This window comes from Sinocyclocheilus anshuiensis, unplaced genomic scaffold, assembly GCF_001515605.1.
Source record: "Sinocyclocheilus anshuiensis isolate Anshui unplaced genomic scaffold, SAMN03320099.WGS_v1.1 scaffold4004, whole genome shotgun sequence".
In the NCBI taxonomy this organism is placed as follows: domain Eukaryota; kingdom Metazoa; phylum Chordata; class Actinopteri; order Cypriniformes; family Cyprinidae; genus Sinocyclocheilus; species Sinocyclocheilus anshuiensis.
Window position 1 is genome coordinate 135,663 of NW_015541176.1, and position 17,575 is coordinate 153,237.

The 17,575-nt window shown below is 38.4% G+C and overlaps 2 protein-coding genes across 3 annotated transcripts in view; both read right to left on the reverse strand.

Annotated features, from left to right (window-relative positions):
- LOC107690768 (gastrula zinc finger protein XlCGF57.1-like) overlaps positions 1-17,575 on the reverse strand; it is a 24,506-nt gene that overhangs the window by 2,254 nt on the left and 4,677 nt on the right. The window contains exons 2-3 of the mRNA XM_016489186.1: positions 14,297-14,427; positions 10,333-11,084 (exon numbers count right to left, since the gene is read on the reverse strand). Coding sequence (XP_016344672.1) covers positions 10,333-11,084; positions 14,297-14,351 — 807 coding nt within the window. The 5' untranslated portion in view covers positions 14,352-14,427. The remainder of the gene's footprint in view (positions 1-10,332; positions 11,085-14,296; positions 14,428-17,575) is intronic.
- Positions 8,322-10,326, reverse strand: LOC107690760 (gastrula zinc finger protein XlCGF57.1-like). Of its 2 annotated transcripts, XM_016489174.1 has the most exons (2): positions 9,325-10,326; positions 8,322-9,240 (listed from the first exon to the last, which is right to left on the reverse strand). In XM_016489174.1, exons 1-2 carry the CDS (start codon positions 10,246-10,248, stop codon positions 8,485-8,487), a joined length of 1,680 nt encoding a protein of 559 aa, XP_016344660.1. In that variant the 5' UTR covers positions 10,249-10,326; the 3' UTR covers positions 8,322-8,484. The 2 variants fall into 2 exon arrangements, with proteins under 2 accessions (XP_016344660.1, XP_016344659.1); XM_016489173.1 differs by having other exon boundaries at positions 8,322-10,326.

A 17,575-nucleotide genomic window follows, 5' to 3' on the forward strand; every position in this document is an offset into this window, starting at 1 on the left:
GTTTACTTTAGCCGCATTCATCGTGAAACTTGCTAATTAGCGCATTAGTAAAGGTGATTTGCAAAGATTCATAAAAAAACCCTTATACTCGCTTCTTCTGTAGATGAGGCTGGATCACGAATGATTCGCGCGAACATAAACGCATTTATTTAGATCGGGGGCACATTCCCTTCAGAAACAAACGTAATCCACTGCGTCTTCAGCGGCTCAGATCTCGAGAGTAAACGACGACTGCTATGTTCATTATTACATCCAACAACAGAAGACCTCAATCGCTTAGGAGTCATTCTTGTCTATTATTTATTTTTATTTTAACTAGTGAAAATTGAATTGTTGATATCAAGAATTCATATGCTGTGAAGGAATAAAAGTGAAAACAGCTTGCAATATTCCTACAGATTAAATACAGCAGCCCTGAGTATTCACACATTTAAGCCACACTTATAAAAAAAAAAAAAAAAAATCACTTAAGGAGCCATTGTTTCCTATAGAAAACAAAAATAGGCACCTAATTATTTATTAAGTGCCACAGAATAAACGTGCTTTATTTTTAAAAATGTTTAAACACCTTAACATTTCAGTCTGTCGTGTTTATGTCTCCCCTCTTTTTACAGCATCAGCATTTTAATCCATTTTGTAGATGTATTGAGAAATAAAGTTTAATTAAAGTGGGAATTAAATGTCTTTTCCAACTTCCAAGAATTGTTTATTACACAGAATCTGTGCCAATATCATTGACCATAACTATGTCAGCATCACTTGGCCATTGAGTGTAGTTTGGGCTCGTATTCAATGCATCCTATAAAGGTTGTCATATGTCTTGCAAACATCCAGTCTGTTTTTCTTCATTAGTAACATGCAATTATATACAGTAGGAGGTGTTGAATTTTATCTTTAGCTCCTTGCATTATTTCTTATCATGTAGACAACAGGTTAAGTAAAACTATGAATATGCAATAGCGCATAAATATAGCAAAATGCTCCTCTTTATTACCTTTGATGTTCATTCATGTTTATTTCGTACTATATAGTAAAGAGAAAGATATGATGTGTTCACATGCTGCTTGAATTGAGCCGCTAAAGCAATCGCTCACGCTACATTTATGAGCGCCAAAACTGTATTTTTTGTTTGAATTTCGTTATGAACAGAGGCGGACAAAGTACTCAACTCTATTACTTGAGTGAAAGTACAGATACTGCTGGTCAAATATTACTCCATTACAAGTAAAATTTGTAAAGACAGATTTTTACTTAAGTAAAAGTACAGAAGTACTTGCTTTTAAAAGTACTTAAGTACCAAACGTAAATTTCCTTTTTTTATGTCAACGCACTTTTTTTATTTTTGTTTTATTATTGTAAATGTACTTAGTTACTGTCCGCCTCTGGTTATGAATTTGGCAGAATTGTACTTTATTAAAAAGCACACAGTTTTTTGCTATTATTATATGCTATTATCATTATTTGCATCATTATTGCTATTATTATATGCTATTATCATCTTATACAAATAATATGAAGTTCACGCATTAACAGAAAACAGCATTTAGACTAAAGATCTTGATAACAAGAGCCATAGTATCGAATATAAATGAGAATTGTTAATGATATTGTTAATGTCCACACAGCTGACAGCTTTACCTGTTTTGTACAAGTTGCGCAAAGTAGAACCTGCTTTTTTGCACTTTCACTTCACACGTCTCCGTCATTTTCCCCGTCAGCGCTTGTGTTTCTTCACTAAAACGTTGATGCAGATCGTCTCAGTTTATTACGTCAACATAACAAAAGATGTGATTGCAAAAAAAAGCAGCAAAAAGGCGTTACGTGCAAATTTACGTCATAATGTAAATTTATATATTAGCCAGTGGTGATCTCAGCAAAAATATCACTTGCAGGTTGCAAATGAATATTTTTGGTCACAAATGCATCAGTTTTCCAAAAACCACTAGAACAATGTTATATTTTTTTGTTGACTTGTGTACTTGCATTATATCCAAAATGTTTCCAAGAATGTTTAAATCCAGAGAAATAAGCAATTTTAACTAGTGCCCTGACCCTTGTCATTGTGTCACCTATCAATGAGGCCATACTCGTGTTGCCCTCGATTTCAGGTTTTGTTTTGTAGAAACCATGGAAACACCAAAGATGCTTTAATATACTATACATTTTATTATACAGGTGAGAAAGTGTTTGAATACATTAATTGACAGAAAACCAATCTTTGTTATATAGCTCTACACTGTTAGTCTCATGGTTTAAATCTGATTTTACTGATTTACCGGGAGTAGGCCTACCATGTTTTTACCATGCCTCAGAGACAACACTATTTTGTCAAGTGGCTAACAGCATAACCAGATGCACCTTTAATTGCAGTAACAGTAATACATTTTCTCCACCATACAGTATATTTTATGTATTTTATATATTTTATCCACTTGACCAGAAGAAGCAGAAGCGGTTGACTGCGGCATAATAAAAGCTCAGCCACTCTCGCTCATCTGTCATTAGCAATCACTCCAGCTGCCTTGTTTCGCTCCCACAGCTTTCAGCCCCACCCTGCTTCATACGACAGTAATGTTAATAAATCTTTAGTAGGACATCCAAACGCCCACCTATCATTCATCTACCTCAAATATGGCTTTTCATCTGAAAGATGTATGTAGTAACAACTTTACATGGCCGCTCAATCTAATGTTAACCTAGAGAAATGTCCGCTATTCAAGTGTCTGTGTGGAAGCTGAACAGAAGCGCGCTCACTGCAGGACAGATGGAGGCGCTGGTGCGCTCTCTTGCTCTTAAAATACTCCGTAATTTTTGGTCATACAGATAAAAGTAATACACCTTTCGAATCTGTAAAGACTCTATGTTTATTTGTGTGAATTTAGAATAACAACGAAACGTTGCACATCTGTAAAATAATTCAAGCAAACAGGATACACTTTCTACCGTCTCGGTCTATGAACTTGAGCGAGAAACTTCAAAACTCGGCACTGTAAAAAATTATTGTGATTTTAACAGTAAAAGACTGTAAAAATGCTACAATAAAAACCTGTTAATTGATTATCAGTAAGTTTCCATACTATATACGGTGAATAACTGTAATTACATTTAATGTAATTTTACAGTAAAATACTGCTAAAATTACGGTTTTTGGCAGTGAAAAAGAAAAAGTCATTGTATAATTTACAGTGAAAAACTGTAAATTGACCCACACACGCTTGACACCATCTGAGCCAAATCCACTCCCGTGTCACCCTCTAGTGCACAGGAATTTTTCACGTCCTTACGCTACACTTTCTGGTTTATGCTTATGCAATAACCTGTTTCTTTCTGTCACTAGGGCCGGATTAACATAAGGGCTAGGTGGGGCTGAAGCCTCAGGGCCTGCAGAAGGAGGGGGCCCTTGATTGGATGGAGGAAATGGGAACTTTCCTTACATCATTGATTGACAATTCATATAGGTGGTTGATTTGTATCTACCGTATTGACCCGAATATAAGACAATGTTTTTTTCTTGGAAATTCCTGACTGATATAATTCACCGTTCAATCAAAATCACTTTACAATTTGCGCCATCCGCCATGATGTCAGGAAACGCCTCTTTGCGTTACACTTTCACATGTCGAGAATGTGAAGTATTCCGCTTGGCTCGCTGCTGTGCTGTGGTGCGCAAAAAACGAGAAATAAAGTTGAAAGGGAAAAACATGAGGCTAATCTTACAGCTAAAATTCCAAAACGAACTACTTCGGTTCACTTTCGGACAAAACATTCGTGCCCGAGTGCAGCGGCAATACATATTTAGCATCACCCACCATCGCAGATCCATGTGCTTTACATGTTGAAGGCGAGTTAGCAGCAGCAGTAAGTTATTGTTCTTATAACCAGTTAGAAAGCAAATATTTTTTTGAATGTTTACTCTGCCCCTTTAGATAAAAACGACAGTAATATTCCGGGGCACTATGAAATATTGGCGCCGACTCTTACATCAGACAACATATCTGATCAAACTGCAGGGAAAAATGACATCTACAGTACTGACCCAGGATGCTGGCCTGCTGTAATTGACTCACAAGGCCAAAATTATTGGATCGGAAATGGACCAGTGCCATGTCAGAATCGCAGTTGTGATTTTTATGCTTCTGAAAAACAATATAAACACCAAAAGCGGACATTTTCAAAGAGCTTTTTCAGTCGAAAACTAGCGAATGGTGAGTCTGTTCCACGTGACTGGCTTCTGTACTCTCCAACCAAAGGGTCTGTATTTTGTTTGCAGACTGTTTGGCGGCATTTCACCATTTTCTGGACCGTCTGGATACAGTGACTGGAAACATGTGCACAGTTGCATTCCTGATCATGAGCACTCCGAACAACACAGAGAGTGCATGGTAACTTGGGTGTCAAGGACATCTGAAAAGGGGCAGATTGATGCGGGCCTAAGGGACCAGTTCAAATTGGAGTGTCAGTACTGGGAGGATGTGCTGAAAAGGGTTGTAGCTACAATAACATTGGCTGAGCGTGGTCTGTCGTTCAGGGGTGATACTGAGACATTCAATTCCCCCAATAACGGTAATTATATGGGAATAGTTGAACTCATTGCTCAATTCGATCCATTTCTGCCGGAACATTTAGCTCGCTTTGGAAATGCTGGGAGAGGAAATCCATCCTACCTGTCTAGTACAATATGTGAAGAAATTGTCAAATTGATGGGAGAAAATTTTATCAGATTGTCAATAAAATAAAATTAGCTTAGTACTTTTCTATAAGCGTAGATTCCACACCAGATACCTTTCTCCCGAGGGAAATATAGAGGAGCGCTTCCTTGAATTTCTTCCCATTACAAGCCACCCAGGGGAATCACTTTTTAACTCTGTGATGACTGTATTGAATGAGCTGGGAATTGACAAACAATTGTCGCGGACAGTGTTATGACAATGCAAGCAACATGTCAGGGGTTTATAAGGGTGTACAGTCACGCATTCGGGAGGTAAATCCGCTGGCAGAATGGGTGCCTTGCGCAGCACACACACACTTAATTTAGTAGGAATCAACACAGTGAATTGCTGCTTTGAAATGAACGAGTTCTTTACATTTGTGCATACACTGTTTATTTGCTGCTCCCGATCATCCTCGCGATGGCAGGTACTTACCAGTGGTCTCGAAGCAAATGAGAACAAGCAAATTGAGAAGATAAAGTCCGTCAGACACTAGCTGGTCCGCGCATGCCTCAGCAACAAAAGAACTGTGCTACAACTATGCAAATATTCAGCGATCTTTGATTGATTTGTCTGAGGACAACGATCAGAATTGATCCACGCTTAACGAAGCTAGAATGCTGGCAAAGCAAATGGACAAATTGGGAAATGCTCCTTTGCAAATACTGGAATTGCATACTTCAGCGATTTGATGCAACTAGTAAAGTCCTACAAGACATTGACCTTGATCTCTCCAAAGCTGTGGATTTGGTTGCATCTTTAAAGGACTTCGTTGCAAGTTTGAGAGACCAGTTTGACAGTTTTGAAACAGCAGTGCAAGAAATGTCACCTACTATTTACGTGTTCGCTTTACCAGAGAAAGCGAACATGTAAAAAACATGCAGATGAACCAGATACATTTCATCAGGACTTTCAGCTGTCTGGTAGACAGTTTATTGCAGATGTTTTTTATGTGATAAATGACCGCCTTACAGCAGAGCTTGACAGAAGAAGTGAATCATACAAAGAGATAACTAACCTTTTCTCATTCCTTAATAATATTCATATTCTCTCCGATCAAGAACTTGATTCTTCTTGTGTTAAATTACAACAGAAGTACAATACAGACTTACAGGAAGATTTTGCAGACGAGATTGTACATTTAAAGCATTCTGCAAAAAAGAAAAGACAGCATCAGCCAGAGAATTGCTGCGAGAAATAAGAGCAAGGGACCTTCAAAATGTTTTTCCAAATGTGGACATAGCCTTGAAAATATATCTCACCTTGCCAGTAACAAATGCGTTAGGAGAGTGCTCCTTCTCAAAGTGATCTTTTCTCAAGTCTCGTTTGCGGTGATCAATGGGGCAAGAAAGACGACCATGCGACATGAAGCATGGATTTTAACGCTATCATTAGGGATTTCTGCTCAGCTAAATTTCTAAAGAAGACTTTTTAACAGTAAAACCCTATTTAAAATATTTTGTAAAGTAGGCCTACTCATTTAGGAAGTATGATTGCAAATGTTTTTGCTGATTTTTGGCAACCTGTTTGTTGGAAAATTTAGTATGTGAACTTGTACTTATACAAAATAGAAATTAAATATATTAATTAAATGTAAAATTAAATTAAAATAATAGAAAATTAGATAAAATAATTTGAATATTTAAAATAACAATTAAATATAAAATTAAAATCAAATAGTAGAAAATTAAATATAATAATAATAGCAAAATTGTGGTAGAAGACACTTTGGCGTCGCAATAAGATAAAGGGGGCCCTTGGGTTTGCTATAGCCCCAGGGCCCAATGTGTTCTTAATCTGGCCCTGTGTGTCACTACCATTTTATGGAAAGATGGATGCTCATGAATTAACAGACATCGGTTTGATCAAGGCCATACAAAAAAAAAAAAAATCCAATACATACATTAAAGGTTTATTTTTGAAGTGTTTTCCCTGCTCCTGTTGCTCAAATCAACCACTCCCCCTTGTTAACTTGTCCTCTTCTGTATATATAGGCTTTTCTTCTGTGCTTTGAAAGTTGTTTAGTTTTTTGGAGTACTTACATGCTATTCTCTGTGGCCTGTAGCACAAAGCCGGTTTAAGTTTTTACCCAGGTAAGTTTGCGTTTAGTTTGGGCAAACTCTGACTTTTCGGGCTCAAGAAGATGGGTTGGTTACACAGCTACCCTGCTCCGGAGCAGGTTTTATTCTGGGTTAGAGATAGCAAATCCAAACTGGACCAATCGGCTGCGAGCAAAGTGACATATCTGATGCAATGAAGCCACTCACCCGTATCTCTAGCTCCAAATTAATGCAGTTAGAATTTTAGAGACAAAATGGCCTGACTTTTGTGGCTACTTATTATATTTATATTAATTGTAACTGTTTATAATTCATATAATATATTCATATAATTATTATATGAAGTGGCAATTAATTTTAAGCTTTGCATTTAAACTAAATTAAATAGATACATACAGATAAGCTTTAATATATCCAACTTTTAAAATGACTAAACCTATGTTTTCCTATAATTTGAGCTCTGTGTGAACGTATATAAATGATTAAATTCAGTTGATTCCTTTGCATAGTCATAGATTTTCTTTCTGCTACCTTCTCAAACTTTTTTGTTTGCTGATGCTTTTTTGTTTGACGCTTTGCTGATGCTCTCCACGTTCAAGTGGTGCAAGTGCACCAGAGTTAATCACAAACTCTGGTTCAAACTCTGAGTTGACAGAGAACATTTATGTCAAGCTTTGTGAGCTCGCTGATCCTGATCTAAACCAGGTTCGATTGGTTTGGTTTTGTCAACTCTAAACCTACTCTGAAACTCAAGAGTTTGTTCATCTCACTTCGTGCAACAGGTCACTGGCATTTTCCTGTCAGTTTATTAAATGTTCCCCTGCATTTAGATCCTCGCCTCAGCCTGATTTCTCCAGTCCTTCTTACAGAACAACTGACCCACAATGGATCTAGTCAGGGGTAATCGGCTCTGTCTGAGCACTCTTTGTTCAATTTTTCAAGATGACCTCCCCAAGAGTTTTTTTGTTGTAATTCGTATTCTCACCTCTCACCATTGACGAAAGTAATTTTAATGCACCGTTTTTGGGGCAGACTGGACAGCTATATCAGCCAACTGATGCTAGGGGTGATCCCAGGTGGATTATGGCTCAATATATGGACTTGGCCCAACAGCTGCGTGGATCTCCTTTCACAGTAGGACAGGTATGGAGGAACCATCCCCTAAACTTCCCCCACAGAGCTTGGCCCAGCATATATTCCAGCTGTCATAGCCACCCCTGGATCCATCTTGGATTGGACAAGACTAGTATCCAGTGTGGAGGATCCTCTGCTGATGTCAGCATGAGCTGCCAGCCTACGCTCTCAAACTAGACTAAAGTCTCAGTGTTCTCAAGATTACTCGCCAAACCACTCACAAAGGGTTCTAAATTAATGAATGATTAATATTTTAGCCTCCTATGTGTTGTGTAATGCCCTTTTGTTTTTGTGTTTCAGTTCTAAGCAAAGTTGGTGTATTGATGACTTCGTCGGAGGACAAAATATCTGAAGAGGACAGTAATTCAGTTTACTCAGTTTATTAAAAAGACATTTTCAAAAACTTGCGATTCCCTTATTTTATTTATCAGTTAGAATGGGTATAACTCAACATTTTAACTAAAAAGTCAAAAAAATAATAAAAGCTACTGATTAATCTGTGAAATAATCAAAAATTAGTTGATTAATCATTCTAATAATCTCTGATTAATAATTTATCAAAATAATTACTTAATGCAGCCCTACCTACCATCTATCATACCTGTAAGTACAGGATCAGAACTTGAACTACTTACTGTAATTTCAGACATGCAGACATGTAATTTATGACAGATTAAAGAATATAATTGAGTGAATCTCTTCCCACATGAATGGCAGTGATACGGCTTCTCTCCAGTGTGGATCTTCTCATGTATTTGTAGATGTGTTGACCGTTTGAATCTCTTGTCACAGTGTGAACACTTGTAAGGTGTTTCTGTAGTGTGAACAGTTTGGTGCTGTTTCACTTCACTATCAGTAAAAAAAGCCTTCCCACACTCAGAGCAAATATGATCCTTCACATCACTGTGTCTCTTCTGGTGTATTTTTAATGCAACCATCTGACTAAAACTCTTTCCACATAAATTACATATGCAAGGCCTCTCTTTTGTATGAACTTTTAGGTGGCTCTTCCGGAAATCTGCCCTGAAATTATTTTTACTGCACTGGTCAGAGTTATATTGTCTTTCTCTAGAATGAGTACGCAGGTGCACTTTTAAAAAACTTGAATTTTTGAAAAACTTCCCACATTGTGCACACGTGTATGGCTTCACTCTAGTGTGGGTTTTCTTGTGTTGATAAAGGGTTCCTCTTTGTGTGAAATTCTTCCCACACTGATCACATGTGTACGGCTTCTCTCCAGTGTGGATTTTCATGTGATCATTAAGGCCTTCTTTTCGCTTGAAACTCTTGCCACACTGATCACAGGTATATGGCTTTTCTTCACTGTGGGTTTTCATGTGTTCATTAAGGCCTTCTTTTCGCTTGAAACTCTTCCCACACTGATCACAGGTATATGGCTTTTCTCCACTGTGGGTTTTCATGTGTTCATAAAGGGTTCCTCTTTGTGTGAAACTCCTCCCACACTGATCACATGTGTATGGCTTCTCCCCTGTGTGGATCCTCATGTGTTCATTAAGGGTTGCCTTTTCTGCAAAACTCTTCCCACACTGATCACATGTGTGTGGCTTCTCCCCAGTGTGTCTTTTCCGGTGTTTGATGAGGTTTCCTTTATGTGCGAAACTCCTGCCACACTGATCACATGTGTGTGGCCTCTCTCCAGTGTGGATATTCATGTGGTCTTTAAGGTTTCCTTTATGCACAAAAGTTTTTCCACACTGATCACATGTGTGTTGCTTCTCTCCAGTGTGGATTTTCATGTGTTTGTTAAGGTTTCCTTTTTGTGTGAAATTCTTCCCACAGTGATCGCATGTGTGAGGCTTCTCTCCACTGTGGATATTCATGTGTTGATTAAGCATTTTTTTAAGTCTGAAGCTCTTCTCACATTGATCACATGTGTACGGCTTCTCTCCAGTGTGGATCCTCTCATGTATTCTCAGATATTCTGTCCGTTTGAATCTCTTGTCACAGTGGGAACACTTGTAAGCTGCTTCTGTAGTGTGAACTGTTTTGTGCACTTTCAGTGCACCATACGTAACGAAAGTCTTTCCACATTCAGAGCAAACATGATCCTTCACACCGCTGTGTCTTTTCTGATGTATCTTTAGTGCAACCATCTGACTAAAACTCTTTCCACATAAATAGCATACATAAGGCCTCTCCTTTGTATGAACTTTCAGGTGGTTCTTCTGGAAATCTGCCCTAAAAAATGTTTTACTGCTTTGGTCACGATTATCTAGTCTTTCTCTAGAATGAACAAGCAGATGTTTTTTAAAACCACTATATTTTCTGAAACATTTTCCACACTGATTACATGAGTACGGCTTCTCTCCAGTGTGGATCCTCATGTGATCGTTAAGGGGTTGCTTAAGTCTGAAACTCTTCCCACACTGATTACATGTGTATGGCTTCTCTCCAGTGTGAATCCTCATGTGTATATTAAGGGCTCCTTTTTGTGTGAAACTCTTCCCACACTGATCACATGTGTATGGCTTTTCTCCAGTGTGGGTTTTTAGGTGTGCATCAAGGTATCCTTTTTGTGTGAAACTCTTCCCACACTGATCACATGTGTACGGCTTCTCTCCAGTGTGGGTTTTTAGGTGTGCATCAAGGTATCCTTTTTGTGTGAAACTCTTCCCACACTGATCACATGTGTACGGCTTTTCTCCAGTGTGGGTTTTTAGGTGTGCATCAAGGTATCCTTTTTGTGTGAAACTCTTCCCACACTGATCACATGTGTATGGCTTTTCTCCAGTGTGGATCCTCGTGTGTTCATTAAGGGTAGCTTTTAGTCTGAAGCTCTTCCCACATTGACCACATATGTACGGCTTCTCCCCAGCGTGAAAATTCATGTGCTTTTTAAGGATTACTTTTAGTCTGAAGCTCTTCCCACATTGACCACATGTGTATGGCTTCTCCCCAGTGTGGATATTCATGTGTTTCGTAAGGTTTCCTTTTATTGTGAAAGTCTTTTCACACTGATTACATGTGTACAGCTTCCTTTCAAGATGACATTTTATGTGAATATCAAGATTTTGCTTGCATGAGGGACTCTTTCCACACTGAGGCCATATTTTGTCTCCTCTTTTAAATGAGGAACTCCAGGATATCTCTTCAGTTTTGACATGATGGTTCTCCCCCTCTTCAATCAGTTCGTCAATCTCCTTGTTCTCTTCTATCAGGTCTAAAATTAAAGTAAAAAAGCTCAATAAAAATGTCATTAAAAAACGTTCTCATTAAACATCGAAAGAAAAAATTATGAAAGGAAAAAGACATGTGAAACCCGAGAAAATAGCAGAGAGTATAAATATGTTGATGCATTCATTTGGGTACACTTATTATGCAATTATTATTTTTTAAACATTGCAGGCACTGTAACATGCTGGTGCTGTAAAGAGCGCACAACGAAGGAGAGAAATCGACAAAAGTCTTTTAATTATAAATCCAAGAGCAAACAAGGCAGGTGTAGCACAAACAAACGTAAGAATAACAAATAACCAGCAAAGGAACTGAACAAAGCACGGAGTATAAATAATGGGGTTAATGAAACAGAAACACCTGAGTGTAATAAGTAACCAAGGAAACTAATGAGGAGCTGATCAGAACTAAATTGTGCAGGAGAACAGGAACTGAAAGTAACACAACAAAGAAGTTCATAACTTTGTGACAGGCACAGGCTTTGTAGTGAGAACTATTACTAATTGTTTGATTAACTTTTTACAAGTCAGAGTTGTAACATTTTAAAAATATGGTTTAAAAAATCGTGAACTAGATATAAATAGATATAAAAATGAAACCATTCAGATAATATTTATTCTGACCTCCTGGTGTTTGCAATCAGTATGAACGTTTCACAAACCACCATTAAATTGTTGAAAACAACAAGTAAAAGAAAACTATACTGGTAACTAATGTTCCCTGGTTCCCTGAGATAACGGGAATGAGCATTGCATTATTTACTAAAGAAGGGAGGAAGAGCAGAGAGAGTAATAACTTGTGCCCTGAAAGGGGCTGAAAGCACCTTAGCCACATAGTCTATTCTCAGCAAAAGAACAAATTTACTGTTATTAGGTCCAAACTCAAGGCAGGACGTGTCCACTGAAGGAGCCTGCAAGTTGCTCACTCACTTGACTGAAGCCAAAGCCAGCAGGAGGGCAGTCTTTATCAAGAGAGACCGAAGGTTGGTAGTTTTGAGCAGCTCAAAAAAAGGGCCTCATAGAGCCTTAAGTACCATGGACAAAGTCCAGGATGTAACAGACTGTAAGACTGTATATTGGTAAGCCACCCTTTCAAAGGTGAATCTCAAGAATGGTCTGTGATGGGGTCTATTTGAATATGAAATTATGCATCTTTCAGATTCCCCATTAAATCCAATCCCCTGGGTGGATTTGCGAGAAGATTTGCTTCAAGTGTAGCATTCCAAATGGCTGCTTTATCAGGGTGCAGTTCAGATGTTTCAAATCGAGCATGGGCCTGAGGCCGCCATCCTTCTTGGAATAAAGAAGTAGTGGCTGTAAAAGCTTGCTGCGGCCCGGGCTCTCTCAACAGCACCTTTTGCTAACAAGTTTTGGACTTTGGCTCGGAGAACATTGGCATCATGTCCGAGACCAAAGTGAAAACCATGCCCCAAAGTGAGGGATTTTGAGGATGGTCCAACCTCGACGGAAATTAACCTCCTCGGTTTTGGAGCATCAAAGCTGCTGGGGCTACTCAGGGTCCAGCTCTAGCTTAGGGTAGGGCCTCTGGCGCCTCTGGAAGGGATAGCACTTAGCTGTAGAGAAGCCTTTTTTCACTTCAGGTTCTGCCTCTACCTTGGCGCAGGCACTGACAATGGTATAGAGTGCTGCTGAGTCAAGATAATTTGGGGTGACTGGAAACATCAAAAGAATTGGCTCACTTGGTTTGGAATGACACATCACTTGTGATGACTTCTGAGCCACCATGAAGCGTTAGGCTGGGGCTGAGCATGTGTCGATGCTGGCCTGGAGTGCTGCTGAGTAAATGACAGCTTGGGCTGACTTGAGACCGGAAAAGTAGCCATTAAGGAAGGAAATGGTGCACCACTTGTGATGATTTCTTGCTGTGAAACATTCAGCAAAGCCATCCAAAGCAGAACTAATAGTCCCGATGGAAAAACAGGGCAGTTGAGGAGGGCCGACTTATTGGCACCCTTAAGCTCTGTTAAATTCAGCCAAAGGTGTCACCGCCGAGAGCCTCATGGGCAGCACGCCGATATATGACACGGTTGCACTTTGGGCATCTCGAGTTCAAATCCCGGCTGACAGACCTTTCCTGATCCCATCCCCCTCTCTCTCTCTCCCACTCACTTCCGGTCAAATCTCCACTGTCCTATCACATAAAAGGCAAAAAAAAAAAAAAAGCTCCTTTGGCTGTAGGGGTAGAGTCCTCCATGATGTCCAACTATTCCTCTGCATAGAAGCTGTCAATAACAGTAGTTTTATTAGCAAAGTCCTCCTCTGAACCCTCAAAGAGACCAAACCGAATCCCCTTGCTGTAGGAAAAGTGAGGCTTGCGGTATATGGGCTAGGGTGAGCTCAATCAGGCCCATTCATTCAGCCCAGCGACTCCACTGTTTCCTCATCTTAGACTCCTGAGAGAAAGAGAATGGTAGAGCACATGGGGCGGAGCTGCTTTCCCTTAGAAAAAGCGGGACACTTGAACACTTGTGGAGCAGGTTTTGAACTGCAACACCCGCTGACTGCCATTAAACAGCTTGGAAAATCAAAGACCATTTTTAATATTTTTCATAATGTAATAAATATTTAATAAACTCCGATTGGATTCGTCTGAAAGAAGAAAGTCATATACACCTAGGATGCCTTAAGGGTGAGTACTTCATGGGCTAATTTTCATTTTTGGGTGAACTAACCCTTGAATGAAGATAAGCTCATATGCTATATGTGTTTGTGTGCTAGTCTGGCGAGTAAACTAAACATTTACTAGCCAATGGGGATTCTATTGCCAAGGTGTGTATAGAGAGTTGCATTTCCTAACTTTTGTGATGTTATTTATGTTCAAACAACTGTTTTCAAAACAACAGAAAATACTGGCTCATATTATGTCTCATATGCATGTCTTTTCTTTTTGGAGGGGCAAGTTTTGACGGCATAAGCAACTTATGCACTGTTAATGCCTTTAACCACAGGTGCCAGTATGCCACAATCTATCATATTCATCCATGCTAAATAGCTGTGCCTCAACTCAATGTAATCATCAAAACAATGAACCACTGAAACTCGTAACTTCACGTTTTTTCTTTACTGCAGCTTTAACTGCTATTTCACAACTTTATGATTTTTCTAACTGCAACCACTGAATCTGATGAACTGCTTGAAGTTTTATAACCTTACTGAAGAATGAAGAATATACACCAACCTATTTGTTGTTCAGTATCTTCCTGTTTTATTCTGCAGGGTTCTGGATCAGTCATGTTTTCGACTTTCTTTCATAAACTGTTGTGGGAGGAGCTGAACTGCTGGTGAATTCCTGTGTGTTTGGAGGAGAAGCTGCCAAAATCAAAAATAAATCAGTTATTAATTCACACACTTAAATCATGTTGTTTGTCTTTATCCATCAAAATATAAAGTTATTTAATTTGTTGTAATAATTTTATTGTTGTTATAAAATGCATATATATATTGTATTGTATCTTTCTATGCAAGTTGCAATGCCAAGAAAAACACTTGTCAGAGGCATTAAACAGCACATGCATCTGCCAAAGAAAATGCTCATGCTTTTTATTTGAAGTGCTTATAACGTGTGTGTGTGTGTGTGTGTGTGTGTGTGTGTATATCAGAGGTTGCTTAAGACTTTAACATTGTCCGTCATTTTGACGGACAGGGTCGTAAAAATTCCATCATAATCTATTATTACCAGTCATTTTAATTTTCATATTTTAATTATAATAACACATTTAATTGCTTGCATTTTTGTTCACATTTTCATTTTTAATAATGAACCTACAGTACAACCACATAGGCTTTATTTATTTATGATGAGAACAGATGAACAGAGACTGTGTAGGGCTCGCAAAATTTCAAAATCCCTGGTAGCCCTTCAGGCAGGCATTCTTCAGGTTTTGGTAGCCCAAAATGAATTTAACTAGCCCGAATAAAAAAAGACATCGGCTGAACTTTACTGGGGACAAATCAGCATGATCAGCAAAAACTAGTAGCATATAGGGATGTAACAATTCACTAAACTTGCGATGCGATAAAATTCACGATACAGATTACACGATACAGTTTTCTTACAATTTATTTATAACAGTGCTGTCAATCGATTAAAAAAATGTAACTAATTAATTGCAAATTTGTATGAAATTAATCGCGATTAATCCCACCTAACATTAAAGTTTTGAAATATACTTTTATATTGCAATAATTTCACATTCAATCTTCAAATTAATGTACAAACAACATAAAGACAGTATATTTTTGTTATATTTGTTTAATGGCATCTTTTTTATGACTGAAAGCCAGTATCAGTGATACCAATACTGATTTCTCTATAAAATTGACCCCCCCCCCATATTTAACCATTGACTATAGCCATTCAACATTATAGTATAATTGAGAGCTATCAATTTTAACCTTTATTAGACTTTAAAAAATAACTTCTAATTTAAGTGAACTTAAAACAATCTTCACATAAACCCATTATAATAAATGTCATATTTACCCGTGCCCTTCAGCAGAAATATACAGAAATTGAAAGTTATCAAACACCAAATTCTAAATTAAAAAGATGAATCCATAAAGCTATAAAAGTTATTTTTCCTCTTTTTTTTTCTTTGTCCTTTGATTACCAGACATCACAGCAGCTGGTTATTAGGTTGTTTTGGCTGCTATTTCTTTAAGAGCTGCCGCTGCTGAACTTGACGCGGATCTGACACGCATCATATTTTCTCTCAACTCTTTTTACCTTTTCTGACCCACTTCAGGTCTTAAAGTCTCAATTAATGAGCTGACGAGTTAAATCGGGTGTGTTAGATGAGTGAGACATTGCTGGGCTGCTCCAGGACAGTTTTGAAAACCATTTCAGAGACATGTTCTTAAATGTGACTCATATAAAATATATTACATGCATGCACAGTTTTAAGGCAGCTTTAATGACAAAATGCGGCATATTTCTTTGTGAAATTGACATTTTAAATAAAACGAACTTGAAATTTTAAAACAAATCCCAAATCAAATAAATTATACAACTAAAAGAAATCTCTTCATATAAACAAAGGCTTTGCCTGTGCTCTATTTAAAATCAGAGGCAACCAATGCATTTGAATTACTATCCAAAAAAGATGCTAAATACATGTTATTTGGATTGTATAATTTAAAAATTTGAAGCAAAAACAGAATGGTCTGATTTTAGCTTTGTGAATGAGACGCAAATGTCACTCTCTGACAGCAGGTGGCACTAATGGAACCGCAGGTATTTATAGGCTGCTGCCCCTTTAAGGCCGAATGCACGGATCCAATATAATGATGCACAGGAGATTTCTTTCTCCACTGTTTACACTCACTTAAGACATAACTGACTGTGTTTTCGAGAATACTTGCCGTGACAGTTATTTTGAGATAATTTTGTGTGTATGTTTTCATTCAGAAGCAAGGATACGCGAAAGAGGAATCAATTCTGTGTACGCGCATTGTCTGAAACTGCTTTGAATGAGTGAGCGCATAAACCAGCACGCTAGCTCCGGATGCGCGTGGATGTTTTAAAACGCTTGAATGTTTAAATTGGCAAGACTTACAGTAGAAGCAAGTGCAAACAATACACTGCGATCCGTTTCACCCCTACAAGCGAGTGAACAAACGCGAATCAAGTTAGGAATTTTATATCACTGTTCAAGATAGCCCGTCGGGCAGGGCGGTGATACATTTTGGTAGCCTGACTGGAAAACACAATAGCCCCGGGACGTCGGGCTAGCGATTTTGCGAGCCCTGCTGTGCATCCCTTTTCATGTTCAACATCACACCCCACAGTGACAGCAGAGGCCACTAAAAACAACAAAATATGCTAGGGCTGGGGAAAAAAAATAGACTTCTCGATTTTAATTGATTCTCATTTTTATAAACCAATATCGATTCTTAAATCCCAATCAGTTCAGTTTTCAGTTGATGAATGAACCGTACATATGCACTATGAAAACCTCCCCATCCAGTAAATCGCAATTGGCTAAGCTTTGTGCGTTGTTACTTTTGACACTTTTAAATTCTGTCCATTTTATTAAGAAATTCAAGCAATAAATACCGTTTTGGCGCTCTTTAATGTGGCGTGATAGATCGCTGTAGCTCAGATCAAGCGAAGCGGCAGCGCACGTGAACTGATCATCTCTTTGGCTTTACTAGTGGATACTCGCCTGTGCGTAATCAAAGGCATAGCAAAAGATTGGTGTTTTTAGTTTTGTTCTGGAGCTGATGATCCCGCACTCTGCTGCCACACTGGAGCGCACGCGCCACCAACTGGACAGGGGTGGGAATTACAGTTATAAATTACAATAGATCACCCTCAGTGTAATCTGTCAAAGTGACGGACGGCCTTCAGATTTTTCCGTCACTGCTAAAAACATTGTCAATGACGGAAAATTTTCGGTTAACGAGACCTCTGGTGTGTATATATATATATATATATATATATATATATATGTGTGTG

Excerpts from the sequence above, each read along its gene's own strand:
- LOC107690760 (XM_016489173.1), bottom strand. The coding sequence starts at position 10,248 with ATGAGGATCCACACTGGAGAGAAGCCGTACTCATGTAATCAGTGTGGA.